General features: G+C 47.6%; 1 protein-coding gene and 2 pseudogenes across 1 annotated transcript; 2 read left to right on the top strand and 1 right to left on the bottom strand.

Annotated features, from left to right (window-relative positions):
- Window positions 1–10,762: 10,762 nt before the first annotated feature.
- Window positions 10,763–17,765, top strand: LOC136537577 (4-hydroxyphenylacetaldehyde oxime monooxygenase-like; annotated as a pseudogene).
- A 1,266-nt stretch (window positions 17,766–19,031) lies between these two features.
- On the bottom strand, window positions 19,032–22,191 carry LOC136537576 (uncharacterized; annotated as a pseudogene).
- Window positions 22,192–25,874: 3,683 nt separating this feature from the next.
- LOC136513800 (uncharacterized) lies at window positions 25,875–26,729 on the top strand. The gene is made up of 2 exons (XM_066507775.1): window positions 25,875–26,273; window positions 26,463–26,729. The coding sequence occupies exons 1-2, from the start codon at window positions 25,875–25,877 to the stop codon at window positions 26,727–26,729; spliced, it is 666 nt and encodes a 221-aa protein (XP_066363872.1).
- The last annotated feature ends 490 nt before the right edge of the window (window positions 26,730–27,219 follow it).

Below are 27,219 nucleotides of genomic sequence, written 5' to 3'. Positions count from 1 at the left end.
TGTGAGAATAGGGTGCTAATGGGCCCAACACAATGGCGTCCGCAGGGCATGCGACAATAGTGACTAGCGTGCGCAGCGTGGTCTAGCTAGACACAGAGCTTGGGACTTGACATCCACTAGGGCTTTTCCCAGCACTCCCTACTACCCTAGGCTAACTTTTTCCTTGTTGCTCTTCTTTTCCTTCCCTTCCTTGTTCACCATATGCGCCAAACTTTTGTATGAACTAAGATCACGACATACATGCTTCCTCCAAAACTACCTTCTCTTGTTTACTTGAGGGAACAATATTTCATCAACTCGTTGTGGATTTCCCATTTGAACGCCTGAATATTTCCAAGAAGAATATTTTGCATCAAAAGTGGTATGACGATGTAACTTGGTAAAGGTACTTGGTCAACAACCTTGATACCAGCACGTGCCGAGCAGCGTCACCATGTGGCAGCTATTCCACAGGGGCCCTTGGTTTCGTTGCGGCACCATAAGCTATTAACTAGGCAACTATTACCAACTTACACACAATGAAGGCGATGGGGTTATAGACCATAGAATCAGAGGAGTATTGTAAGGGAAGATTTAAACAACAAGGGTTCTTTTTGCAACAAGGGACAAGGAATTCAAATCCAACGATGAATTTGATTTAAAGAGATTCAAGTGTTCGGCTGGGACATCCACAATTAGTCGATACAGTGTCCTATGTTATCCAATCACGGCTGGTCTACTGACATCTGAATGGTAACTTCTCTTGTAACCCGCTTAACATCGCCCTTGAAAACCCTAAGCACGTCCAACAAAACTTAAGGGTAGATGGACGCAATAAACACAACAAAATAAATAAAATGCATATTCCGAACGTCCTTAAGCTGGTACAACATACATGCACTCACTCTCCCATTCTCGACACATCGTTCACCTTCCCTACGATCGGACGACCTCAAAAACTACGGACGAAATACAATACTGGAGGACAACGACGAAAGACACTACTAACTACGGGTACATCTCCCCAAGGCAACTAATCTACTTTGGACCACGCATCTTTATTCTTGGGCTCAGCGGATTCTTCTACCACCCTGGCTATGGATCTGTCTCCTCTCTTGGCAGTGGATGAGTAAGGGGAAGCAAGGGCTCTACTTCTAACACTTCTAAAGGTGGGGGTGCTGGCGGTACTGCCACAACAGTTCTCCACCTTTCTGGTGGGTGGATAGGGATTCCCTCCATGATCAAGGGATCCTGTCGTTCCACAGCCAGCGTCCTACGCTTAGCCCTGGTGATGAGGTAGGCCTCTCCCAGCTAGTGGGCATGCCAATCTTTAGTCTTCTTTAAGGCTTTTGACATGGCAGTCTCCTGACTCTCTATGGCTACCGCACTGGCATGCGCTTCGGCGAGCTGCACCTGGAGCATCCTAGAGAAGATCTCAGCTTCCTTAGCTCATCGGAGGCACTTCCTCAGCTCCAAGGCTTGCCGATCATACTGCTCATCCAAAGCAAGTAGGTACGTGGTCAAGTGCACCACGGTTGGACTGTCTTCTTGCGCATCCCACCCTTGCAAAGCCTCCATGTGAGCCCTCCATGTCCGTCGATTCTTTTCCAAAGGTGGAAAGAACCTCATAGGGGTACAAGCAATGGGCTCTTCATAGATCTGGCAAAGGTACCGTAAGGCTTTGTGGGCCACAACCTAATAGGTGTCGATGAAGCAAAACCCAGTTATGGTCACATTCTAGGCTTCAGTGATGGCGGGGAACTCTTCACTCTTCCCAATGTAGATGGTAACTTCACACCGCTCAGTGCCAAGCTTCTCATAGTCACGGCCCTCATACTCAGGATGATCTTTGACTTTGAGCTTTTGCAGGGTGGCATATAGGATTTTGGGAAAACCTCAATGTTCAGGCAATAACTGCTAACCTAGGCTCCTACCATTCCTAGCGGTGGTTGCAAAGGAGGATGGAGCAAAAAGCTTGCTCAAAAGAAAAAGCTAGGCGAGCTAAAGTGCATCGAGTGGTGGTACCAATCGCTAAGCCAGGCCTTGCTTATAATGGCAAAGCAGTCAGTGGTCTTGGCGTGGTCCACCAAGGTTCCTACGCAGGATCACTATGAATGAATCGACCAAATTTTTCGCGCGTTCGAGGTGAGCGATGTCTGAGGCCATTAATGACTAGTACGACTATAGGGTAAGGGTCCGACAAGAGCGCATAAAAGAGTATAGGGAGACGTGGGTCATGGTAGGCGTGAATCATAGGCGAACACAGAGCACAAAGTCATAGTGCAGTAATAACTCCGGAATAAGGACGAGTCAGTTATGCACAATACGACACGCGTGATACCTATGGATGGCGTATCTACAAGCAATACGGGCACTACAATGCACACACAAGATATGCATGAATGCATGTCCTATACATCATTCTACTGTTGTCAACATATAAGGCAACCGTTCTTAGATTTTTGGCACATCGTTCTCTCCCTATAGCGGATACATAACCATAGTAATAGGGCTACTTATATAACTTCGTATGCAACGTCCTAACTTTTTGAAAAGAATTTGTTGTTAAGTTTTAATTTAGAAATAGGTTCCGAAGCTTTATTTCTTCATTTATGCTCTGATACCACCTATGGCAGAACCACCTAATCTAATGCCTTCTAGGAGTACTTGTCTCATTAGACACTAAGTACTCAAGGGAGGACACTAAATTATACAGCTCTGTCGAGCACACCCCAAGGGAGAACCCAAAAAATCCACATTTTTCCATCAGGATCACAAATGAGAGAATAAAGCTTACAACATTTAGCTATTTCTTACATCACTTTTTATGCAACATCGGAGTATAATATTTATTGTTTATAATCAGTGGAATATAATCATATTATCAGAGTTTCAGTGGAAATAAAATCATTAAATGATAAGTTTAACATTAACATGATGATCTGTTATATACATCATACATGTTATAAGTTCTTCCATTGTAAAACATTTTGGGTGGAAGTTTCAAAGAAACTCTATGTCCGCAACATAAAGGAAATCCTCGCTGAGCCCACCAGGAGGTTTCCACACACAAGTGTCAGCTCCACATGTTCCTATCATCTGCAATAGGGTAGAAGAAACCCTGAGTACTCAATTGTACTCCGCAAGACTTACCCATCAAGAGGAAAGAAAAGACTCCAAAGGTATGCAAGGCTATCTGGCTTGTGGGTTCATTGCATCTGCAGGAGCATTACTAAACATGCGTCCTTATATTTAATTTTATTAGCAGTCATCATTAGTTCATTAACTAACCATTCTATGTAAGCACCTGGGATACTTTCAAGCAGGTGGTAAGCAATCAGGATCATTTTTACCATCTTTCATCTTCCAGTTCTCACTATGGTGCTAGACTGTAGACAAGTCATACCAGATTATCCAGCAATTCTCGAATCAATGTGCCCAGCTAGGTACCCCAAAACACACGCCCCGCTTGTACCCCCAGCACAAGCAGGACCAACCCACCACTCTCCTATCGAGGGGTATAGGCCCCCGTCCAAACTTGGACTACAAGCCCCCACTCCTGAGTCCTGGACCTAGAGTGGTGTTTAGACCTCCACCATCCCCGCCTCCAATCAGTCGGTCTGGAAAGAGCCAGAACCCACGATAAGAGAGTAACGAGCCTTCCCTGCTCCCATAAACAAGTATGTGCTTATGATAATAAGTCTGTGACCTACCTAGAACCCAATGCAACGGCCGATCCTTAACCGACATAGGCTGAACATATGCAATCCGAGCCTCGCTCGAATGCCAAACTAAGTCCAGATCTAAAGTACCATTCTGCCCAGTCTCCAATTATTATTTATATATATTTTCTAGGTGATAATAATATAATAGCAATAATAATATCTTTCCTATCTCTCATGAGTGACAAGCAATCACTCGACTTCTACCGGAGTCCTATAGCATAGCAATCTACATGATCCTATCATACTAGTAAGACTCATAGGATAAAAATATATATATGCAAGTGGGTTTCATTCAACTTCTTAAAACTTAATGCACAAACATAATATAAAGTGCAGAAAAGTAGGGGTTATGCACCGGAGCTTGCCTGGGTAAGGTATAACCAAAAGTTAGCTTTCCATCATGGTGGCATGATCATCAAGTCACCATCTACTTCTGTTACTCCCGATGACTTCGCGATCCAACATCGCTCCTATCATGAAATACGTGGATGCAACGCAGGGACGTAAGTAATCAACGGCAATCACAACTCTTAAAATACGATTACACCTCACAAGCTAACGAGCTAGCTATGATGATTAACGTACTAGGCCACGTATCTAGGTTATCGAACTAGGCGTTAATTTCCCACAATGTTTTAGTTATAAAATCCCTACGTGTTTCTTTATTAATTAAATACATATATATTTGACCTAGGACTCATTTAGTTACCTTAACAAACTAATTCCTATGGAGCTACAAAAATTATAGTGAGCACCTAATATTGTTAGGAATCTACTGTAAAAATTTTAGAACCAACACTATCACTAATTTATCACAACAATTCCTACAAGTTTATATTTTGACAATATTAAGTATCTCAAATTAATTATATAGCTTCTAAGAATATTATAAAAATATGTGAACAAAATATACTAGCAGATAGATCATGATTTTAGGATCCTAACAAAATTAGTTTCACTATTTTTGGAACCCTAAATTATTTCATATCTAAATAACAAAAACCAGCTCAAAATTTATTTTAGAAAACCTTTTCTAATTCCTTGGAAAACGAAAAGGGCCCCGTGGCCCACTCGGCCTAGCGCGAGGCGCGACCACGCATGGCGAGCCGGCCCAGCAAGCGGCCCAAGGAGGGGAGCCCATGCGTGCGCACCATCTTGCAAAAGAGATCCTGTTCTTCTTAGTAATAGCACAACCTCCCTACACACTATTCTCCTAGTCATCATATTTGCAACTGGGCCCCTGAATGTTGCTGGCTTCACCATGGGAAGGTCCCCAGCGGCCTATGCATGACGGCGTGACTACGGCCGATGCAGCGGGCGTACTTCGACCACCGGAACAAAACACTAGCCCCACAATCGGGCCATCGAGCGCCGTGGAGCCAAGACGAAACCCTGGGCGGCGATTAGGAGTTAAACGATGACTTCCACAGCGCTACCCATGGCGGCAGCCCAACCGTCATGGCGGCGTGAGCGGTCTGGCGAGCTAACGCAATTAACGGACTAACAGGGGGCGATTGAGCATCAACAACTTACAATGAACATGGTCGAGGTGGTGGTGAAGTCAGAGACGCCCCCCCGCAGTGTTGGCCACGTTTGAGCTGGCGTGGCGGTGGTGCTCTGATCGGACATTGGCGCGTCACCACATCTTCGGCGGGGTCCCTGGCCAAAAGGACGTGAGCACTAGCTAGAGAAGGTCAAGGCGAGTTCCTGGCTACAAGTAATTGAACTTCTACTAGCCCTACGGGCCTTTCCCCCAATCATATCATCCACGGTGAAGAGACAACTAGCGACCACAAAAATGCCAAGCTCGACCATGCCGAGGCACGGCAGGGCCTTGATTGGAATTGACTAGCTAGCCAACTCCCTAGACTACGCACAACTGCGAGGAATCAGACCGAGAAGCTCTGGCTAAGAGAATCAAGGGACGGAGAGGCAGCGGTCAAGCGCACGGGCAGCCATGGAGTGTGCGCCCAAGCGAGCCAAGCAAGTTAAGGCAGGGTAGCTCTAACCAGTGGTGACAGTGTGAGTACTTGCGCCTCGGTAACGCGACGTGGGTGCTTGGCGCGACGCGTTAGTGTTAGAGCAGCCAAGCTCGATCGGTCTCATCGGTGCCGGCTAGCGGGGACAGGCGAGGCAGAGGGGCATCACCCTCGCCACAGCGATCGGGGTCATCGACTCAGATACGGTGAATAGAAGGCATGCCGGATCACGACGTGGTAGCTGGATTAAGCGATAAGGCGGGCGCCACGTCGACCACACAACAGCTGCCATGGCACCGACCTAGCTCGCGCTCATCGTGACCAGCCACGTGCTCACGACGGCCACGCAATAGCAGCCTAGCTTAGTGCACAGTAGGCAGCTAACAAGACCGGTCCACGACGCGGCCATGACCATGAACGGTTAGGCAACAGCAGCGCACGGTGACCACGCCCAGGGAGCCAATCGGCCGAACGATGCGTTTGCATGAATTTTGAAGTGACGCCAAGGCCGCCAAACATTGCGGCTAAGGGTCGACCAACCTCACTAACCTAAGGTCCACGCCACCAGCTATCTTGTGAAGCAATCGGCGTGACCAACCAATGACTAGGTGAAAAGATACAAGTATGCCAAGATGAGTTCATCGCCCTGAACCCCAGTTCACAAACGGAGTGCTAACGACATGGTTATAGCGTGTTTTAGTGAAGTTTGGCAGCTGTCGAGTGAGCATTGTAACCTCTATCGCAACTATGACCTACACCATGTTCAAGTACACACCTTGATGCAACCAATCATGCAGAAACATAGAAACGCACAAAGAAGATGGATACATCAGTGGCACAAAAATGAGAAACATCACATATGTAGGATTAGAGATGCATCTATCCATCACATGTATTGCCCAGACCCCACAGCAACCATATCCGTGTCTGATGAGTGCATAGTAGAGACATGCCTATTTTGTAACCGTCTCTGAATATTTTAGAGACACACCCCTTTCAAGTCCGTCTTTGTGTGGTACCAATCAGAGATGGGTACATTTTTAGAGACTCATGAAATTTATTCCATGTCTATTATTTTTGTATGCTTCAGAGACTGGTATTTTATCAGTGACCATGAAGTTTTTTCACACCTCTCATTCGAAATTGTGTCAAGGACACACTCTCTCATGCCCCATCACTAGTGCACATTCTTATATTAGAAACATGTTAAATTAATACAAGGGCTTTAACTGACCGCATGCCCTACGCCTTGATTGCTCACTAGCTAGCTAGCTAGCAAGGTTGATCGATCACCTGCCTGTCCAACGCCATTGCCCCACCAAGCCAGTCATTGCTTGTTCAGTGATTATATCTAGTGTTGAATATCATAGACGATTTCTTTTTCAATAACCATCACACTAATGTATGCATATCAGAGGTATGGAATAACACATCACTAAGGTTGTCCATGATGTAAATTAGAGACGCTTGTTTTCTCTGTCGCTAATATGCATCATGAATCCTCACTAGTGTGTTTTTTCTGTCAAGTGAACGCCTCGTGCTGTGAAATGGAGTTCAGTGTTCATGTAGCAGGTAGGCTTAGATAAAATTGTACATTCAGTTATGATATAAACGATTGTTGTTATGTTGTGTTGGGGCCAGTAGTTGAATGCGTTGTTTTGTGACTGTAGCACATATTATTTGGGTTGTAGAGCTGAACTTGGTCGTCATGTTACAATGGATACATATCTTGATTGTTTACCTACCCTAATTTCAAATAGATCTTTTTGTTCACTGCTCCATACCAATTTTTCTCCTACAAATGAGAGCACTCCCGTCGACTCGCACCCCTTTGTCACAAGAGCCTCACCTTTCTTCGCATTCGTGCTATACCGAGAGGAAAGCCTAACACACCGTTAGGGAGGCTAGTCGTGCACCCGAATCAAATTAGTCCACGCCTCCACTCCTATGCCCTAGCCTACGTGTCTAAGAATCAAATGAAAATATCGGCGTAGACTTACGAACACAACACACACGCATGAGGCAAAAATCCTCCTCTTCTATTATCTAAGCATGCCCACGGTGGCTCTTATTATCCACAAATTTGCTCATCCTCTTACTCCCTGACGGCATATCTCTGACAGGAACTAACGGGAAAGACCATTGTTGACGGCATTGAGTGCTTTCCCTAACTGATTTTTTCATGACTGGGATAGTGGTTCTGCATGCAGGGGGAAAAGTTGGCTGGGGTAGTGGTTTCTATCTGTAGGGGAGAAGGCAAATGCAAACCTTTCCCTAAAGCAAAAAAATTACTCATAGTAATACTATAAAAAATATATCTATTAGCTGCCATTTATTTTATATAAAATAAATATTAATATTTTTTAATATAATCTAGCAGCATTCGGTTAGATGATCTCCACCAATTGGCTCAACGGCCAATTGGGCCTTTGGATCCGCGCCCTGATCGGGGGCGCCAACCATTCCATGGTTGGTGGCCCCCCATCGCATAGCGCTATAAAAAGGAAGGTGGGGGCTAGGGCACAAGGCACGAGGTTCACCTGAGCTGCCAGACGCCCCACCTACAGTCCCTAAACCCTAGCCGATCTAGAGAGGGGGCGTTGCCAGCGACGAGAAGCTCTGCCACCGGCCACTGCCGCCTCTGCACCGCCACCATTGCGACAACGCCTTTGCCGCTGGGCTTCACCGTGCCACCATCAAGAAACCCCATGTCCAGCTCATCTTCTACGAAGGCGGCCGATGGTTTGCACCTCCTCAACCCCTCTCTCTCTCTCACTCTATCTGTTAATCCTGTACTAGTATACCTTTTAGGACTCGCTATTTATTCCAAATGTAAGTACGCATGCTAGATCTATGGCTAGTGATCCTGCAATGTTTCTATCACATCCTTGCTCTGCCACGCGATCCGATTTTGACGGGTATGCATGCAGGATGTGGATGCAGATGAAGCAGCAGCATGAATGGACTCGATCGGCAAATGGATCCCCAACTACCACTTGAAAGGTTCTGGGATTCATTTTGGAAAAAAATTCGGTCCCAACCGAAATGGACAAATTTTGGGAAATTTCGGTCCAATTTCAGACTCAATTTCGTTGAATTTTCGAGATTTGAAACACAAAATTCGTTTTAGACCTAACTGAAATGGACGAATCTTGCCGAAATTCAGACTATCTCTGTCGAATCCCAGATCCTTTTTGAGATTAGTGTTCCATGCATGTGCTCGTCGTCGCACCAACACCGTACCAACCACAACCCCAACCACCCCAGAGCCTGCGAGCCTGCAAGCTCCTTACTACTATATTATGCCTAGGGGCGAAGCCCGACCGTGGGTGCACATGCACCACCCTGATTTTTCTTTTCAAGTTATAGTACTCAGATTTTGACCCTTTATGCACCCCCAAAGTCCAATAGACTGCACCCCCCACAGCCCAGCGGCCCAACCCGCAACTTCGATTAAGGAAGGTCTAGAACTACAAGATCGATTGTTTCTCGTAACCTCCGGCTGTTATTGTGATACGTCGTTCCATCTTCCGTCGTTCCGTTTCAGCAAGTTTGCGTCGTTCCGTCCTCTCGGCTTCTAGCTTCTCTAGGCCAACGGTGCCCTTGCCTCGCTCTTGCGCATCCAGCGAAGATTGCCGTCACGGCGTCACCCGGAGGCCGGCTACTCTGTAGGCCGCAGCTATCCAGCTACGAGCCTAGGACTGACTCCGTCGCTGGAGTGCTCTGGCTACCCAACAGGCCAACACCCAACAAGCATCAAGGATTTAAGCCGGTATGAAACTAAATTAGATGCTCCCATGCAGCCATGCCTTTTTTTGTCTTTCTTAATTAATCTGATTTTATGTACAAATTAGGTCCCTTTGTAATATGAGATTTTTTTTCCGTTGCTACATTTTTCCTGTGAAAAATAAAGTGTTTCTAAAATTATTATACACTTTCTACAAAATTCATGCGTTCCAATGCGGGCATAAAGCTATAACTGGTTATTGTTTTACTTTTACAATGGTCTACAGTGTTAGGCTAGCTATATGTGTTTGAGTACAAATTTATATGTTCTTTTATTAGGCTGATGGAATGGTTTTCCATCCAAAACAAAAACACCAGAGCCTGACTGATAGTGCCAATAATGCCGAGAATTACAAGCAAGATTCTCAGAGAATGGTGGAGACTAAAAACGTGATAGATAATTGAGAGGATTTTTTTCAGGCATAATGATTGTGAAAACAACTTTATGCAATCACATTGATGATAAATTTACAGTATTGCTATCTATGAACCGGTTAATTTAGGAGCTTGTATCAATTGATTTTTGGACCGTTCGTTGCCGTCGGCCGATGGCCCAGGCCGTCCGATGCGTCCGCCAATGTTAGGTGTATGCATCCATCATCCGTGCGCGCGTAGTATGTGGCAAAAGTGGAGCAGCGGCCGCCATGCCTGCTGGCTGGGCGTGTGCACGCAGGAGATCCGATCCAGGACACGTCGCATGCAGTTCGTCATGCACGCTTCTCACTATAGAAAAATTTGTAAATTTGTAAGTTTGTGAAAAAGCTGATGATATTTGTGAACAATTTGATATATATTTGTCCGATATCTGGAATTCATAGAAAAAATTTGTAATTTTGTTTGAAAATTTTGGTATATATTTGTGTTATTTCCAAATTATATCACTCTGTTCAATAAATTACACTGAATAAATCATTGTAAATATAGCAATAAGACAGTGTAAATATAGCTAGAAGACGATGTAAGTGCATGGAAAAAATTCAGTTGACAGAAGAGGCCAAAACAACTTAATGTCACCTAGACATATCCTAAATTTATGAATAATTGCCTTATTTGCCATGTGGAGAAAGAAGAGACGACGAAAGTAAAAAATAACACCATGGTTCATCGTTTCGAAAATGCAAGGACATAGATTTCTTAATCACTCAGTTTTTTAGTTGCACCCCCTCAATTTTCTTCAACTTTGCCACTGATTATGCCCACGAATCAGCCAGCAAAGCGAAGCAAAGCAAAGATAAGCAGCTCACACTTGACACTCCACAGTCGTCGCCCACACGCCAAGGGGCTTGAGCAACAATGGCCACCGCCACCCCACTGCTCCCCTCCTAGCTCCTCGGCGGTAGCGTGCCGCGGCAGTGGCAGATGGGCCTCCTGGCCCTCCTCCCTGTGTTGCTGGTGTCCTACCTCCTCACCAGCAGGAGCAGAAACAGGAGCAGGAGCGGCAAGGACGGGGCGCCGCGGCTACCGTCGGGCCCCACGTAGCTGCCGATCCTGGGCAACCTGCACCTGCTGGGCCCGCTACCGCACAAGAACCTCCATGAGCTGGCGTGGCGGTATGGCCCCATGATGCAGTTGCGGCTGGGCACGGTGCCGACGATGGTGGTGTCCAGCGCGGAGGCGGCCCCGGAAGGTGCTCAAGGTGCACGACGTCGACTGCTGTAGCCACCCTGCATCGCCGGGGCCCAAGCGCCTCTCCTACGACCTCAAGAATGTCGGCTTCGTGCCCTACGTCGAGTACTGGCGCGAGATGCGCAAGCTCTTCGCGCTTGAGCTCCTTAGCATGCGCCGCGTCAAGGCTACCTGCTACGCGCGTGAGCAGGAGATGGACAGGCTCGTCGTCGACATCGACCGCGCCACCACGTACAAGCCCCCCGTCATCCTCAACGACCACGTCTTCGCCCTCACCGATGGCATCATCTGCACCGTCGCGTTCGGGAACATCTACGCCTCCAAGCAGTTCGCGCACAAAGGAGTGCTTCCAGCATATGCTGGATGACGCCATGGACATGATGGCCAGCTTCTCCGCCGAGGACTTCTTCCCCAACGCCGCTGGCCGCCTCGCCGACTGCCTCACGGGCTTCCTCGCCCCCCGCGAGCGCATCTTCAATGAGCTCGACGTCTTCTTCAAGAAGGTCATTGACCAGGACATTATTAGCCCACAGGATCACCCGCTTAGGTGAGTCGACCACTCACCAGTCTTGCCGACCATGGCCAAGCACGACCGAGGCTGTTCGACCACACACACTATGGCTAGAGGTTGAAGAAGAGGGAGAACAGAGCATACACACACAGTACAAGCACCAGCGTTGGCTGGAGCCCTGTATAGGAGATGGCAAATCTGAACTCTCTTTGTTGAGTTACAGTGGCAAACTATATATACAACTCTATCCATCTAGTCCTAGTACAATGCCCATGCTGCAACAGTAACTAGATAATACAACAGGACTGACTTATGCGCCTATCCCTGCATGTGGCTATAGTCGACAGGTGAGCCATTCGACGCCTGCCTCTACAGCGGCTATAGTACCACATCAGGGAGCTTTTTCGGCACCACCTTCCCTAGTTGTGTGTTCACACAAGGAAGCAGTAGATTATCTAACAATTCTTCCCCTAATCCTACTGCTATCCCTTGTACCCCCTCCATGCCGATCATCTCCTTTAGCTCCATGAGTCGAAGGCGCCCGAGCGGCTTGATGAGGATGTCCACGAGTTGCCGACTAGTTTCGACGAACTCGATGATGATCTGCCCTCCATCGACATAGTCCCTGAGGAAGTGAAACTTCATGTCGATGTGTTTGCTCTGGTCATGTAGAACCGGATTCTTCATGAGGGCGATGGCAGGCTGGTTGTCCACTATCAGTGCTGGTGGGTGAGCTTCTGCACCGGTCAGCTCACCCAGCAGCCGGTGTAGCCACACAACTTGGCATGACGCTGTGGCCACCGCTACGTACTCTTCCTCGCACATAGATAGCGCCACCACCTTCTGTTTCAGCGACAACCATGAAATTGGAGCCGACCCAAGGAAGACGAGCACGCTAGAGGTGCTTCGTCGTCCGTCGATGTCCCCCGCCATGTTTGCATCACTGAACACAGTGAGCTGCAGCCTACTCCAGTCGGTCTTTGGGAAGATGATCCCATGATCTACCATCCTCTTGACGTAGCGCAGTAGCCGCTTCACCACAGCCCAGTGATCCTCTCTTGGATCCTCCATGAAGCGACTGACATAGCCCACGGCGAACGCAATGTCCGACCTCGTATGGACTAGGTAGCATAGACCGACGACGATGCTCTAGTAGAGTGTTGCATCCACCTTTGTCGTGGTGCTGGCCTTTGTTAGCTTTAGCCGCTCCTCCATCAGAGTCATGCATGGCTTGCACTCAGCCATGCCGCTCCGCTCCAATAGCTTCGAGGCATACGCGCTTTGACCAAGCGTGAGTTCCTCCTTCCCCTGTCTCACCTCGATGCCAAGGTAGTAGGAGAGTGCGACGAGATCGCTCATTCGAAAATAAGCCGCCATCTCGCGATTGAAGCTGTTGATGTCCTCAGTGTGTGCGCTGGTGATAATCAAGTCATCCACAAACACGCCGACGATGAGCTCCTCCTTCCCCCATCGCCGCGTGTAGAGCGCGTGCTCGGTTGCGCACTGTTGAAACCCAAGCTCACCCAGGGTGGCGTCATGCTTGGCGTTCCATGCTCGTGGGGCCTCCCGTAGCCCGTAGAGCGCATTGCGCAGTTGGAGCACCCTGTGCTCTTCTCCCTTGATGGCAAAAACTGGAGGTTGACTGACAAAGACCGTCTCTGCCAGCTCGCCATTGAGGAAGGCCGATTTAACGTCCAAGTGATGGACGCGCCAGTCCTTTGCTGCTGCCAAGGCTAGTAGCAAACGGACAGACTCCATGCATGCTACTGATGCAAAGACCTCCTCGAAGTCTATGCCCTCGCGCTGAACAAAGCCTTGGGCGACGAGGCATGCCTTGGGCTTGACAATGGCGCCGAGCTCGTCCTGCTTGACCTTATACACCCACTTTAGGCTGATCGGACGGCATCCTAGAGGTGGATCGTCGAGCTGCCATGTCTCATTTTCCTTAATCGCCTTCATCTCCTCCAGCATCGCCCATCGCTAGTTTCTGTCATGCTCGGCCAGTGCGAACATGGGTGGTTCCTCTACACTAACGAGCAGCAGCTCTTGATCATTAAGAAGCCTACCAACCAGGCCTGAGGGCCCTGTGCTACCGACGATGTTGTCCAGCATGCAGAACAACACCTCCTCACCTTTGTGGAAGGCATCCACAAACTCTGTGATGTCACTTGGAGGTGAGGCAAACTCGATCAGTGTTGATGGAGTTCCCTGTTCCGCCGTAGTGCTCGGCACAACACCTGGAGTGCTCGGCACCCCGGTTGTAGTGCTCAGCACTACTTCTAACAGTTCGTCACTACTCCTGCAGTGCTCGGCACCACTGTAGGAGTGCTCAACCTCAGTCTTGGAGTGGTTGGCACCACTGCAAGACCTCTTGGCTCTGCCACGGGAGTGCTCGGCACCCATCCTAGAGTGGTCGCCACCGCTGCAGAACCTCCTGGCTCCACTCCTGGCGTGCTCAGCATCCCTCCCGAAGTGCTCGGCACTGCCCTAGGAGTGCTCGGCTCTGCTGCTGGAGTGCTTGGCACCTCTTCCCCAGCATCTCCACCACTGTGGATGATCAGGTGCTCGACAACTAAGGTGCTGGTGAAGCCGCCAGCTTCCCCCATGCTCGGACTGGTCTAGTCCCAAGTTGTCTTCTCGTCGAACATGACGCCGCGTGAGACAAGTACCTTGTCTCCGCGTGGGTCATAGAGCCAGTACGCCTTGGTACCCTCTGCGTAGCCCAGGAACACCATCAATGTGCTCCTGTCCTCCAGCTTGGTGAGGATCAGCTTTGTCTTCCTGATGTGGCCGATACAGCCGAATGTCCGGAGGAAGGACATGCTCGGTACCAAGCTTCGAACGGTGTTTTGCCCGTCAGGGCCTTGGTCGGAGCGCGGTTGAGGATGAACACCGCCGTGGTCACCGCCTCACCCTAGAACCTTGTCAGCATGCCTTTGGCCTTCATCATGGATCGAGCCATACCGACCACCGTCTGGTTCTGTCTCTCCACCATGCCATTCTGTTGTGGCGAGTATGGCGTGGTGTGGTGTCGCACCACACCCTGATCCACGCAGTACGCAGCGAACTCCACCGAAGTGAATTCGCCGCCGCGATCAGTCCTCAGCACGTGGAGCTTCTTGCCGCTCTCGGTCTCCGTGCGCATCTTGAACTTCTTGATCGCCGCCGCCGCTTCGTCCTTGCTCGTCAGGAGTTGCAGCCACATGTAGCGACTGCAACCATCCACGAGCAGGAGGATGTACCACCAATCACCGTTTGTAGCTGGTGTGATCAACTCGCATAGGTCATCATGGACGAGCTCGAGAGCGTCTTTCACGCGATACTTGGCCGCCTTTGGGAATGGTAGCCTCCTCTGCTTCCCGATCAGGCAGCTGTCACACAGCTTGCCTCTATGCTTTGATGTGGGGTAGCCCTCGGACCATCTTCTCCAGCCGACCAAGCGTGTCGAAGCTGAGATGTCCGAACCGGGCATGCCACAAACACGGCTCCTCGGTGTGCCTTGCCGCCAGGCACACCGGCTGCTCTACCTTTGGGTCGAGTAGGTACAACCGATTCAGGGACCTCTTCACCTTAGCAAGAAGTCGCTGCTCCCAGTCCCTGATCCTAAGGACTCCGTCCTTGATCAGTACCTCGCAACCGCGCTCGTCCAGCTAACCAATGTTGATGATGCTTGAACATAGTTGTGGGATGTAATATACATCCATTAGCGCGTGGTGCTCCCCGTTCTGGCATCTGAAGATGATGATGTCGTGCCCTTGGATTGCCACCATTGAGACGTCACCAAACTTCACCGTACCGGTAACATCGTCGTCGAGCTTGGAGAATAATACCTTAGAGCCCGTCATGTGGTTGCTGGCACCAGAGTCCAGATACCACTGCTGCTCCTAGTCGACGCCCATACGTCCGAGGTAGACTTGGACACGTGGTTCATTGAGGTTGACAGTCTTCAGGACCTTCCCAGGTTCTTCCACCGTCGTCGTCTCTTCCTTCTCCTCGACCTCGACGTCGTGTAGTACACAAAACGTCGCCATCAGGATAGTGGCTTCATCATCATCATCAGCTTGCGCTAGATGAACCTCAGTCTTCTTCTTCTGCTTACGATTTGGGCACTCCCGTGCCCAATGGCCTGTCTTCTCGCAGCGCCGATAGACGTTGGGGTCGACCTGCTTCTTCTTCTCCGAAGAAGCCTTGTCGCGGCACTTGCCATCTCCACCGTGGCTGGAGGAGGCTGCCTTCCCGAAGTTCCTCTGAGTAGCCCACTCCTCTTCCATCAGCAGCAGTTTGCCACTGTCCTTCGTTGCTGTCGCCTGCTCCAGGCGCTCGTCCACCGCCCGTAGATGACCTGTCACATCCTCAATGCTGAGGGTAGACAAGTCCAGCATCGTCTCTATAGAGAGAGCGATTTGGATGTACTTTGTCGACATGGAGTGGAGGTACTTGGAGATCGCCTCCTCTTCATCGATGGTGACGTCGTGGCTCTTCAGCTTGCTGATGAGCGTCTGTAGGTGGAGGGAGAAGTCCTCCACCGTTTCACCATCTTTGAACTTGAGGTTGGCGTACTCCTGTTTCAGAAGCTGGGTCGTCGCCTTCTTTGCGCGGTCGGAACCGACACGTATCGCCGCAATAGCCTCCCACGCATCCTTAGCAGGGCTCTTCGCCCCCAATGGCTCCCTGTACTCCGCCGGTACAGCAGCGAGAATAGCCTCCAACGCTGATATGTCATCTTCCTTATTGTCGGTGCCCTTGGCAACATCATTCTAGAACCGTCGGGCTCTGAGCTTGACCTTCATGGTCACCGACCACTCTCCATAGTTGGTGCGAGTCAACGTCGGCCAACTGGTGCCATAGACCTCCGGCACCGTGCAAACAACGACATCCGGTTATGGCTGGGCAGCCACAGCAGTGCCACTGCTGTCGCCCATCTCCGAACCGTTCGTCATCGCCAGCGGTTAATCCGGCGACGGCTCTGATACCACTTGTTAGCCCACAGGATCACCGGCTCAGGTGAGTCGACCACTCACCAGTTTTGCCGACCACGGCCGAGCACGACCAAGGCTATCCGACCACATATACTATGGCTAGAGGTTGAAGAACAGAGAGCACACACAGTACAAGCACCCGCGTTGGCGGAGTCCTGTATAGGAGATGGCAAATCTAAACTCTCTTTGTTAAATTGCAGTGACAAACTATATATACAACTCTATACATCTAGTCCCAGTACAGCGCGCATACCGCAACAGTAACCAGATAACACAACAAGACTAACTTATGCGTCTGTCTTTATATATGGCTACAGTTCAACAAATAAGCTGTTCAGCGCTTGCCTCTACAAAGCAGGGAGCCTTTTCAATACCACCTTCTCCTGCTATTTGTTCACACAAACAAACGGTAATCGTAGATTATCTAACACACGTGGACCCGGCGCGCCCCGTGCCCGAAAACGGCGGCGACCTCGTCGACGTCCTCATCAACCTGTGCAAGGAGCACGACGGCACGCTCCGCTTCACCAGGGACCACGTCAAGGCCATCGTCCTCGACACCTTCATCGGCGCCATCGACACCAGCTCGGTCACCATCCTGTGGGCCATGTCGGAGCTGATGCGCAAGCCGCAGGTGCTGAGGAAGGCGCAGGCCCAGGTGCGGGCCGCCGTGGGCGACAACAAGCCGCGCGTCGACTCCGAAGACGCCGCCAAGATCCCGTATCTGAAGATGGTGGTCAAGGAGACGCTGCGGCTGCACCCGCCGGCGACGCTGCTGGTGCCTCGGGAGACGATGCGGGACACCACCATCTGCGGCTACGACGTGCCGGCCAACACGCGCGTGTTCGTCAACGCGTGGGCCATCGGCAGGGACCCGGCGAGCTGGCCGGCGCCCGAGGAGTTCAACCCGGACCGCTTCGTGGGGAGCGACGTCGACTACTACGGCTCGCACTTCGAGCTGGTACCGTTCAGGGCCGGCCGCCGGATCTGCCCGGGCCTAGCCATGGGCGAGACCAACGTCACCTTCACCCTGGCCAACCTGCTCTACTGCTTCGACTGGGCGCTGCCGGCGGGGATGAAGCCGGAGGACGTCAGCATGGAGGAGACTGGCGCGCTCACGTTCCACCGGAAGACGCCGCTGGTGGTGGTGCCCACTAAATACCAGCGCCGCGCAGCGTAGTAGTGAGCAGATCAATCATCGACGACGACAACGACTGAATAAGCGTGCCGAAGTTTACCGCGTGTTTAGTTCCCACCCTAAATTTTCAAAAAGTGCTATTGTAGTCATCACATCGAATCTTGCGATACATGCATGGAGCATTAAATGTAGACGAAAAAAAACTAATTACACAGTTTAGTTGGAAATTGCGAGACGAACGTTTTGAGTCTAATTAGTCCATGATTGAATATTATTTACCAAATAAAAACGAAAGTGCTACAATAACCCAAATTCCCAAATTCAGGGAACTAAACACACGCTTAGTACCACCAACCAACAGTCAGAGTTGGAGCTATCAGCTATCCCGTCCTATTTTGTTTTTTTATTTGAGAAATATTTATTATGTGTTTTGCACAACATAAATAAATTAAATAAATAAAGAAAATCAAAGTCGCGAGTTATATTATCCCTGTCCTAATCCATTGGTAATAATGGTCTCATGGCTCATAGTTCATAGCTAATATTAGCTAGCGAACTATTCACTCTGGGTGATGTTTGAATCCACTAGTTAAAAGGTGGATGCATTGGTGATTTTGTTTATAATATCTTTCCTTTTCTATTTGTTGTTGTAAGGGCACGTGGATATATGAAGGTGGACAGCAAATGTAATTGGTACCCGAAATCAATGACATGTATACATGCTTTTTTAAATTATGTGTTTTTAAGGAAATTAAGCAAGTTGAAAACTGAACTAACAAATTAGTGAGGGCTAAGTTAACCTTTTACCAGAGACTCCTTATTTGGTTCTAAAATTGTTTGGATACCTTGTAAGGAGTAGCTGCTATATATGGCACTGATCTTTCTGAAAAAAAATTGTTTCTGAAAATGCATCTATAAATATATATCTGCAGATTGTTTGCTGAGATTTGATACTCTTGTTGAGATTGGAAATGCATCTATTGCTGGTTCAGTTATAATGAAATTGGCCACCTGTTAACTAAAATTTTATAGTTGTTACTGTTAGGCCTTATGTTAACTGAAATTGGCCATCTATTAAATAGCAATTTGAAAACTGACATTTTTCCTTCAGAACTGACAGAGTTAAACCAATTCAGAGTTAAACCAATTCAGAACTCATTACAAGAGCATACATTTTTCCAGAGTTAAAACAACTGATAGAAAGCTACCAACTGACAGAACATTTTTCATTTGAAGACCGACAAAAAGAAACCAGCAGAATTGCAGCAAGGACAGTTGAATTGGACAAGGTACACTTCCATGTTAAGATGTCTCAAAGGATTGTTATAAACAAACAATAGTTGTAATATATCTAAGTTTCAGTGTTTAAGCTAGATAGAGACAATGTAACATGGAAGAGCTGTTAATTCATACAATTCTACAATGCAGCAGCATACTTATAAACAAAAACCAAGAGATCGATGACCTACATATTTAACTAAATCCTCTAAAAAATCAGACAGAACTTTCACTGACGATCCAGACTCACGAATACTAAAACTGATCAGTAGGAGCCGAGAACGTAGGAGCCAGGCGCTAGGATCGGAGCTGCGACAAAACGATCCACGACGAGTCCTCATTTACCGCCATGTCCTCGTCTCTACATGAAGGAGCGCATGCGCGGCCGGACGATGGACTGAGCACCGTCCACGAATATGGTTGTGCCCGTCATGTACCGGGACTCGTCCCCGACCAGGTACAGCACTGTGGACGCTAGGTCCTTCTCCGGATCCAGCCATCTCCGTAGGGGCATCACCTCCGCTGTTGCCTTCTCAGCCTTCTCCTTACCCACAGAGATGGGGAACTTGTCCTGCAGATGCAGGCCGCGACAGGCTGCGTTAACCCTAATCTTGTGCTTGCCAAGCTCCATTGCAGACAGCTGAAACAGGGGCAAGATTCAGATTGACAAGAATTGGTTGTAGCAATCAAAAGACGAAACGGGACTGAACAATACAGAGGTTAACCCTGAGAAAGACAGAGACAGTGATCCTCTATACTTTTTTTTTTTTGTGAAAAATTGGCAGGAGCTCTGCCTTTCAATTAAGAGGGTAAAAAGAGTTAATCATATACAAGCCCTGGGGAGCAGGAAAAGGATAGGCTCTCTCCAAACGCTAAACCCCTCTAGCCGAATGCTCTCCTTCTTTGCTCAATGTTGTCTTTGATCCTTGCTGCTACTTGCATCACTGATTCAGAGTTGTTGTTGAATATGCGCCTGTTTCTCTCTTTCCAGAGGTTCCAAAAGGTGTATATGACCATGCCGTTGAAATGTCTCCACTCTGTTAGGGGCAATACGATAACAGCCTCCTCCCACCAGGACATGATTTGCAAGAGGTCCCCCTGCTGCTGTTCTAGAGTAGTATCGAAGTGTTCCCATGCAAGAATTTGTCTCAGTGATCCTCTATACTCAGTGGCTGTCTATGAAAGCTTTTCCTGAGCTGAACAATCAGGGGTACCATTCCATCATCCTTTCCACCTTGGCATATATGAACTGAGCGGTGTTTTCAGAAATTCAGAAACCTAATGGATGCAGATTGTTGAAAAGGCCCAAATGGTATGTGGGCTGTGGAATTCAGCAGCAGCTCCTTGAATCGATTGGTTGTATAAAGAGCCTGGGTTGTTTCAGCCTTTCAGGGTTTTGGTATTATTACTTTCTTTTGCTCCGCTGCTACTGTCTGAACATTCAAGGTTGTACATCTGAGGTGGTGGTGGTGTCTGAATTTCTTTAGCCAATTGTTACCATGTTAGTGTGGTCCAGCTATTCGTTTATTATATCATATATGTACTTCGGTTGGTACTTTGGTCAGTTGCACTAAACTGAACACAAGGAAAAATATATATTATCCTGCATGTCCCTGAAACAATCACCATTGAAGATGCTATTTTTCGTGTGCATGTGTAGCATCAAGGAGTATTGAGAAATTAGTAATGTCTGATTTGGCAAATTGCATACCCACTGCCTCCTGTTTTTATGTGCAATTTAAAGGTGCAAAAACTCATAGACATATGAGAGTTGACTTGTCCAAACTTTGTTGATCATTTCAATGTGGAATTTTTAGCATTGCAACATGATCAGTTTCAGGGTTTTATGTGGACAGAACAGCAGCTGTCAGCATAATAAGCATATAGAAAGGGCACACGTCCAAGTAGTAGACAAGGATACTTACTCGGACCAATTGGTGAATAGCTCCTAAGCTTGTACCATATGCTGCAGCACCTGGATATAACCCTCTCTCAGCACCAATAATCTGAGTCAAGAACACAATAGATCCACCAGATTTTGTATCCTGGAATCGCTTTGTGATCGCCTTCATAAGAAACCAAGGTGTTATCACATTTACTTTGATGGTCTTCCTGTACTCATCTTCACTTATACTGAGACAATCTTGCACCTCCCCTGGTCACACAAACACACACAGTAATGGGACATTTAAAAAAAGAATCGGCTGAAGCAGGACATAAATGTGGACAAAACTGGCATTTCGTTCTGGTGTTTTCAGTGTTAAGACTACATTCAGACTAGCGATACCACTAGAGCCTCTGGTTTGTTTAGGATGCAACATCTCACATGCTGGACCCATGACAATTAAAATAAAAGACAACATATCTGTAATATGACACAAGTTATGTAACGGATCAATTTAATTATCAGGGTAGTTCAGTTCAGAGATATTTCTGAACCATGATATACGATGCAAATTCAGTTCACTGGACCCTGTATTGTCCCCACTCCCACAGTTTCCTACAGTTCTCTCTCTCTCTTTTTTTTTTTTTTGCTAAAGGGGCGCGCTTGGTTAAAAGCCGTAGTGAAATTGAAAGCGTTAGCAATTCAATCCACAGTCCACGAGCATCCCCGTTCACGATTTTTACTGTGGCATAAGCAATGAGCTCAAGGTAAACAAGCAAAGGCAAACCAATGGTCCATACGGCATCAGGCGAGTACGTCTGTATGCGAATCGTTCATACCCTCGTAGGAGTAGCAGTTGACGAAGGCATCCAGTCCGGCGAAGCAGCGCCAGGCCCGATCCACCGCCGCGTCGGCCGCCGCCTCACCGCACGCTTCCAAGTCCAGCCCCACCAATTCGACGCCTCCGCCTCCGCTGCCCCCGCAGCGCCGCGCCTCCTCCGCCGTCGCGGCCAGCGCGCCCTCGTCGCCCAATAAGACCAATCTTCAACCGGAGTCAGAACCGAGCCGCATGCGACGACAAGCGCGGGGACGGGGAGTGGTGGCAGCTACCTGCAGCCGTGCTTGGCGAGAGTAGAGGCGATCCCCCGGGACACGGCGTCGCCGGCGGCGGTGAGCAGCACACGCTTCGCGTAGGCGTCCCCCATCCTCTGGACCACCCGATTTCCGCGGCGGAGGCGGATTTTTTTTTTCTTTCCTCTCTCTCTCTCTCGCGAGCACGACAGCAAAGCAGGCAGGCAGGGGCGCAGGGCAGCACGCTGAATTCTTCCGGGAGTTGGACCGCACACAGATGCGGCGAAACGAGTGAGTGGGGCCACCGCGCTGTTCTGGGCCTGCGTCCCGTGGGCCGGCCTTCCTTCTATCTTCTCGACGGAACAAATGGAAATGACCAAGTTTTAAACATTCTCCCGAATTTGTCTAATATAAATAGAAGCGCAGGGCTGGTTTTCATCATTTAAAAAAACAACCACACAAGTTCTGAACAACAGAGTATATCAAATCGGCAATTGAATCGGATATATAACTTTTTTTTTCTTTTTTCTTCATGGAGCAGATATTCTACAAAAGACAATGCATGAGCTCAAACAATAAACAGACATGGTGGTCCCTATTTTAGATCTTACAATGGTAATTTTCTTCCAAAAGTGTGGTAAAAGCAAGAGGACAAATAAGAGCCTATTTTTTTTAGTGGAATCTGATCTTAAAACACGGTTTAACGCTCAACCAACTAACAACTCCACATCACTATCAGCTCCGGTAGTCATGTACGCAACACTAAGCCTACTCAGTCGAATACGACCTAACAAGCAACTCGGTTGAAACATATCGCTTCATAGGTTTTAGCATGGAAATTTTGATGATGACCACAACTTCACTATGACAACCACTAAGAATCAACCTAGCAACTCACTCTACACCACATCACAAAATAAAGCATATTTGACCCAACTATAGAAGTGGATGGTTCAATAGAGAGAAATTGGCAAAAAAAAAAATGCAACTAATGACACACCAGGACAACCGAAAAAGGTAATCAGGCTTGCTAATGGGATGCTGAAGGAAAACCAAAGGGCCATGCTAGCGCCAGAATGTCCGGACGGACACGCGCGTCTAAACGCATGTGCATGCTACTGCGCCTGCCCTCGTGCTGCTATGCCCCCGCCTCCTCCTCCTGCTGCTATGCCTGCCCAGGAGAGCCCCCGCCCAGCTGAGAGGGAGCACAACGTGCGTACCCCAATGTGTGAGAGAGAGCACAACGCGCGTTCCCCAATGCAAGAGAGATGGAGCACATCACGTGTACCCCAATACGAGAGAGAGAGGCTGCATTATCCACCTTGGGGGACCAAGCCTGGTGGTGTAGGGGCGCCTAGTTCTGTGTACGTTGGGTGCTAGCCCGCTCTGGTGCTCTGCATGCATGCATGCATTTTGGCCAGGGAGTGCTCATCCGTCTGGGCACGGATCGCTCATTACTGCACATCCGACTGTTGGAGCTAGTTCGCATGACAGAGATATGCAGCGCTAGATGGGTGCGTGCAGCTCATACGTGCCCACGAGTCAAAGCATGTGGCGAGTAGCACCTACTGCAACATACTAAAACAATTGTAACATACGTTTGCTACATATGCGTATAACCACAACAACATATGTAATATCTAGATAAAATACTTGGAACATACATCTGAAATAGGTAAAACATTTGAAGCATACATGAAAGCATCTAGGCTCCTAGTTGGGTTTTGGTGATTAATGATGACACAAGATTACTGTCACTAACGTGTGTTTTCTAGAGGCAATTTAAGTTAGGTCATGGTAATGATGATTGATTGGGCAATTATGGATTTCATGCCGCTGTTGATGGAAATCGTTCTAGTTTTCAAAGGATGAACGACAAGGTTAAGGACGGACTAGTCCTAAGAGTTGTTTGGCGTTGGAGAGACACTTAGAGTAGTTTAGAACTTTATTTTTTCTTTGGTCATACTATTAAGAGAGGTATGAACTAGTAGCTTAACCTAGGTGAGTCTAACGTGTTAGGTGTGGTGCACACTTGTCAAACTTAGCACTAGGTAGCTCAGGGATAGCCCAAAGATCAAGTGGAACTAACTTCATTCCCAAAGGATTTAGAATTGGAAGTGAATGGAGAGTCAAATTGTTGTCCGGACGCTGGTCTGGTGATGACCGGACGTAGAAGTGAGAGTCTGGTCAGTTCTTTCACTCGGCAGAGAGGGACTGGTCGCGACCAGACACTGATTCAAAAAGTAATGGGACACGTAGCCAGTTGCAACTGTAGCAATGATGTGTCTAGGGAGACAGCTGACCGGACACTGATTCAACTCTGACTGGCTCTCACGCACTGTAGCCGCGGTACACTGACCTGCGTGTCCGGTCAGCTTGAATTATGTTGAGTTGGACCCCAACGTTTATGTTTTGAATGGGAGGTATAGATACATCTCCCACTCGTCCAACTTAGCTCTCTTGCTCATTTGTTTAGCTGAGAAACACCTTTGAAGTGCAAGGGAGTGCAAGAGCCTAGTGGGGTGATTGAGATTTGAGAATCCAAGATTAAGGACCTCATTAGTGCATAGGGAGTAGCATGGTGCATCCACCTTTCTCATTAGGCTTGTCTTAGTCAAGTGAGAGTTTGTACTTGTTACTCTTGGTGATCGCCATCACCTAGATGGCTTGGTGGTGATTGAAAGGTTGGTGATCATCTGATGAACCTTGTAGATGACCCAAGTCATGGTGTGAGCAATTGTGGACGATTCATCATGACGGAGTGTCAAAGAATCAGCCCGTAGAGAGCACTTGATCCTTGCGCAGATCAAGGGGAAGCTACACCCTTACACAGGTGCTCCAACAAGGACTAGTGGGGAGTGGCGACTCTCCAATACCTCAGAAAAACATCGCTGTGTTCCTCTCCCTCTCTTTACTTTGAGCATTTATATTTGAGCAATTTAATTTATGTCTTTACATTCTTATAATTGTCATCCTAGAGTAGGATTAGAACCTAGGGTGTAAAACTTTTATGCAGTAGAATAATAGAAACACTTTTAGGCATAAGAGGGTGAAATGAGCTAAGTGTAGGGCTTAATTGTTGCAAGAAATTTAGAATTAGCCCAATTCACCCCCCCTATTGGGCATCTTGATCTTTTCAATTGGTATCGGAGCCTCATGCTCCTTAAATTAAGCTTAACCACCTATAGCAAGATGTCCCACGGGGATGGACCCCCTCCCGTCTTTGAGGGAGATGATTTTCCTTATTGGAAAATTCGCATGGAGGCGTACATAGAGGCTTTAGATGTTGGAGTGTTTAGAGCCACCTCACGAGGCTTCCCAAAACCTAAGGATCCCGCCAATCTTCAAGGTGATGAGGTTCACTACAAGAAGTGGAATGCAAAGGCTAGAAGCACCCTTTTTAGAGGTCTTTACAAGGATGTCTTTAACCATGTGTGGAACCACAAAGACGCCCATTCACTATAGTTGAACATTTGTGCGCTCCATGAGGGAACCAAGAGTGAGCGTGAGGAACGCTATCCCCTTGTGATGAAGAAGCTTAATTCATTTGAAATGCTTTCTAGTGAAAATGCTAATGAAATATATTCTCGCTTGAATGTTCTTATAGAGGAGGTTAATGGGCTTGGACTCACTCAAATGCAACCATTTGATGTTGTGAGAAAGATCTTAAGTGTCCTCCCCATTGACAAGCATAGGCATATTATGACGGTGCTTCATCAAGGTGATCTTTCCACCGCTATGCCAACTCAAATATTGGGGAAGATCAATGCACATGAGATGTACATGCACATCACTCCATAAGATGGCTCTTCTTCCACCAAGAAGAAAGATTTGGCATTCAAGGCTATGCTTTTGTGATTGGTTCTTCACTATCTCCACCGCCACCGCCGTCATCATCCTCTACACACCTATGCCTCATGGTCAAGGATGAACGAAAGGTATACAATGATGATGATAGTAGTGGTGATGACAATGCTAGTGATGATGAGAATGGTAGTGATAGTGATGAAGAATTTAAATCACCTTCTTATGATGATCTTGTCAAATTACTAAAGCAATACACTAAAATCATTAGAAAGATAAGAGCTAAAAATAAGAAGCTAGAACTTGAGAATGATTCACTCTTAGCAAAGTATGACATAGCCAAAAAAGCTAGTGATGAGCTTAGAGAAGAAAATAAAATTGTGTCATCTACACTCAAGGAGCACAAAACCTCTAAAAAGGAGCTTAGAGAAAAACATGATAAACTTGAGGAGATACACAATGAGTTCATCACTAGTTACAACTTGCTAAAAGAAGAGTATACCAATCTCAAGGTTAATCATGATAGTCTAGTGCTTTCTCATGAGTATTTATCCAATGAGCCGCATGATGCTACTAACAATATTGTTAAGATTGATATAGCCACATCATGTGATGACTTGATTGTTGAGAGCATTGAGCAAGGTTCTAGTAGTAAAGGCAAGAAAGTGGTTGAGTCCGACAACTATGATGATTATGTCAAGCTCAAGAATAAGAATGAGAAGCTTAAGAAAGATCTTGAAAAGCTAGCAACCACCAACACAATTGTCTTAGAGACAATTGACAATGATCATGACATGGCTCTTGAGAATGAGATGCTTAGAGAAGAGAACAAGAGGCTCAAGATAGAGAAGAATCTTGAGAGGCTATCAACTCATGATGAACTTAGAGAAGAAAACAAGAAACTCAAGTTGGAGAAGGAACATCTCAAGACCGGTTTGAGCAAGTTCACAAGAGGTCAATATCTTTAAAGTGAGCTACTACTGAACACCATGATGAAGATGGATAGAAGTGATATTGGATTCTTGGCAAATCAAGAGAAGAAAGCTCAACCTCAACATCAACAACACAAGTCAAAGCCTAAGCCAAAAAGATGCTTTGAGTATAGACAAGAAGGTCACTTTGCTCATGAGTGTGAAACTCTACCACCACAACCCTTATCCAAGCATGCTAGACCATTTTGCTTTTAATGCTCACTACATGCTTAGAAATGATTCTAGTGGAAAGATGAAAGTCATGTTCTTAGGTCCACCAAACAAGAATAGGCCTAAGCAAATTTGGGTTGCTAAGTCACTAGTTGAGAAAGTCAAGGGCCCTCATCAAGTTTGGGTCCCTAAACAATAAGCTTGATCTCTTGTGTGTGTAGGTGAACTAAAGATCGGTGGAAGTCATTGGGTTATTGATAGTGGTTGCACTCAACATATGACCGGTGATCCTCGTATGTTCACCTCACTAGATGAA

The sequence above is a fragment of the Miscanthus floridulus genome, chromosome 2, assembly GCF_019320115.1.
Source record: "Miscanthus floridulus cultivar M001 chromosome 2, ASM1932011v1, whole genome shotgun sequence".
NCBI classification, from domain to species: Eukaryota; Viridiplantae; Streptophyta; class Magnoliopsida; order Poales; family Poaceae; genus Miscanthus; species Miscanthus floridulus.
The sequence above is the reverse complement of the archived record's forward strand: the minus strand, read 5'-3'. Positions and strand labels throughout refer to the sequence as shown.

Bases quoted from the DNA above. Each gene is read 5' to 3' on its own strand.
- LOC136513800 (XM_066507775.1), top strand. From the start codon at position 25,875: ATGGTCAAGGATGAACGAAAGGTATACAATGATGATGATAGTAGTGGT. The intron at 26,274-26,462 runs GTTAATCATGAT...GATTATGTCAAG, and splicing joins AAGAGTATACCAATCTCAAG to CTCAAGAATAAGAATGAGAA.